This window comes from Empidonax traillii, unplaced genomic scaffold (assembly GCF_003031625.1).
Source record: "Empidonax traillii isolate 1590-97213 ecotype Southwest subspecies unplaced genomic scaffold, ASM303162v1 scaffold993:size324958, whole genome shotgun sequence".
Lineage (NCBI taxonomy): Eukaryota > Metazoa > Chordata > Aves > Passeriformes > Tyrannidae > Empidonax > Empidonax traillii.
The window spans coordinates 40,391-43,040 of NW_020956186.1; the positions used below are offsets into that span (position 1 = coordinate 40,391).

Below are 2,650 nucleotides of genomic sequence, written 5' to 3' on the forward strand. Positions count from 1 at the left end.
AGCTGCCGAGGGGCAAGTGTGGGGTAAAGTTGGGTTGGGCAGGGGAACTGCGGGGCTTTGGGGGGTCAGGCACTGCTGTGGTCCCCTGGGTCTGGCGCCCTGCCCATACCCCGTGGGGTTGGGTGCTTGCCCGGGGTCCCGCTGCCCCGGCTCCGCTCCCCTCCCGGCGTTTGTCTTGGCCACGTCTCTCCCATTCCAACCGGTGGCCAAGACAAACCAGCCTGGAGCCAGCATGGCCCGAGGAGGGGCAGCCCTGGCCCCTGCCTGCGGCACTTCCCTGGGGGCACCCCCTGAGCCCCTTCTGTGCCCCCAGGTTATGCTGCCCCGACAGCGACCCCTGAGCCCCCGCGAGAAGGAGAAGGGCTAAGCCGGCGGTGCCGGGGGGCACACTGGCACCATGACCCACTCCCAGGTGTCCTCCGAGCTCCACCACATCGTCTCCACAGCCTTCCAGAGCGTAAGTGCCCCACGGCGGGGGGGATGGGGGACTGCACCCCCTGATGCTGCCTGGGGGGGTGATGGGTGACACGGCACAGCCCCATCACTGGGCTGTACGGTGCTGGAAGTACCCTGTGGCACTGCCACGTTTTTCAGGTGTGGGCAGGGCTGTGGAGTGCTGGCAGAGCAGCTCAGCCATAGGGCAGGGCTGTGCCCCATAGCAGCCCCCCAGGGCAAGCCAGGCCAGCCGTGCCAGGGCAGTGAGCGCCCTTGGCGCTGGCGCAGTGCCGGTGCCACTGGTGCCACAGCTGTGGCAGTGCCCTCAGTGCCCATGGTGTCAGTGCTGCCCCGGCCATGGGTCCCAGGCTGAGTTAATGATTGACTCCCCTGCGCGTCGGGGCCGCCGGTGCCGTTGGCAAGTCCCCGTCGCGTGCACGTGACCGGGGATGGGACCGGCCCTGGCCTCATGGAGTTCCTCCGGGGCTCCCCGGTAAGCCACGGCCTCAGGAGGCTGGCAGGGCCCCCCGTGCTGTGCCCACCTGGGGCACCGTCCCACCTGTGCCAAGGCGAAGCTGCACGAGGGAGCGTGTGCTGCCAGGGTGCAGGATGGAGCCCCCGCAGGGCAGGGTCGGGGGTGCTGGGCCATGGCCAGAGGGGCTCAGAGGCCGTGGGGGATCAAAGGGGTCATGGGGAGGACGGAAGGTGGGAAGGGTGGGAGGGATACAGGTGCAGGACTTGTCCCGACGCCACCGTTGCTGTCACATGGTGGCCTCTGTGTGCCAGGCTGGTGGGTGTGACGAGGTGGCCTGGATCACCCCCGAGTCACCCCCTGGTCACCCCTCTGAGTCACCCCCCTCAGGGGGCTCTGGGGTCACCACGCGGTGGGGACGCGGAGGGGGCACCACGGCTGTGCCCAAAGTGATACCCGTGCTGAGGGTCAGGCGGGGGGGATGTCGGGGCATCGCCCTGGATGGGCAAGTGCTGTGGGTCCTCACTCGGCTTGCCCCGGGTGTGTGGGAGACCCCCCTCCGCTGCAGGGGGGTGTCCCTCGCTCCCCCATCCTGGTGACCCTCACCCCAGTGCCCCATCCCCATGTCCCCAGCCCGGGTCCGGTACAAGCCCCATCTCGGGGTCACTGGGGGGCCGTAGTGCAACCTCCGGAGGTGGGGGGGAATGGGGGGGAAGCGATGCTCCCACCTTACCGGGGTGAGGGGGGATTTACCGAGGAGGAGGGGGGCGTGCAGCAGTGGGGGTGTCGGGGCTCCACCGGGGGGTCGCTGCGTTCCGAGGGGTAATCTGAGCTCAGCAAGGGGAGCCGGTTGTTCCTGGGATCGGCGAGGGGGGGGGTAGCTGATGCGTCCCGAGATGTCGGGGCGTCCCGGGGGCTTCGGAGTTGGTGGGGGGGCCGGTGCATCCCGGGGGGGCCGGTGCATCTCGGGAGGTCCGGTGTAACGCGGGGGGGCCGGTGCATCCCGCGGGGGTCGGTCGCTCCAGGGCCGCCGCCGGTGCCGCGGTGCCGCCGGTGCCCTCTGCGTTCGCCGTCACCTTGAGGCGGGCGCGGGGCGGCTCCGTCAATATTTGGCGAGGCCGGGACGGAGCCGCCGCCCCCCCGGTTCCCTCCCCGGCCCCCCCCCGCCCCATCCCCGGCCGGTCCCGCGGCTCCGATAAAGCGCTGCGGGAGCTGCGGCGAGAGCGGCTCCGCCATGACTCAGGTAGGACCGGCCGGGGACGCGCCCCCCGCACCCCCCTGGCGTCCCCCCAGCCCCGCAGTCCCCGCATGCCACCCCCCCCGCTTTTCACTCCCTGCCTGGCCCCCCAGTCCCGCACTCCCCGCATCCCCACACCCCCACTGCATCCCCTCAGTCCTGCACTTCCCGCACATCCCCCCCCGCCCCGAATTCCCTCCCGCATTGCCCTCCCGGATCCCTCTACCCCTCCAGCCCTGTCCCCCCAGCCCCGCCCCCCTGCCCCCGAGCCCCTCCCCCCCGAGCCCATCCCTTGCCCCCCAGCACCCACGGCTGTGGCGCAGCGGCAGCGCTGGGAGGGGGCACAGTGCGGGGGGCCCTCCGGGTGCAGGGGCTGGGGAACAGGGCGGGCACGGCACTGGGGGCGTGTGGGGAGAGCACAGCACCAGGGCACAGCACCGGGGGGGCTGAGGTTGTACTGGCGGGCACAGCACCAGGCATGGCGCTGGGGGTGCATGGGGGGAACG

General features: G+C 71.7%; 1 protein-coding gene across 4 annotated transcripts in view; it reads left to right on the plus strand.

Annotated features, from left to right (window-relative positions):
• The first annotated feature begins 316 nt into the window (after positions 1-316).
• The window catches only part of SLC4A2 (solute carrier family 4 member 2), a 31,904-nt gene continuing 29,570 nt past the window's right edge, over positions 317-2,650 (plus strand). For 2 of the 4 annotated variants that reach the window (XM_027903802.1, XM_027903801.1), the window contains exon 1: positions 317-457. In XM_027903802.1, the coding sequence (XP_027759603.1) occupies positions 398-457 (60 nt within the window). In that variant the 5' untranslated portion in view covers positions 317-397. Of the gene's footprint in view, positions 458-889; positions 929-2,066; positions 2,151-2,650 lie in introns of those variants that run through there. The other 2 variants (XM_027903803.1, XM_027903804.1) reach the window with 2 other exon arrangements.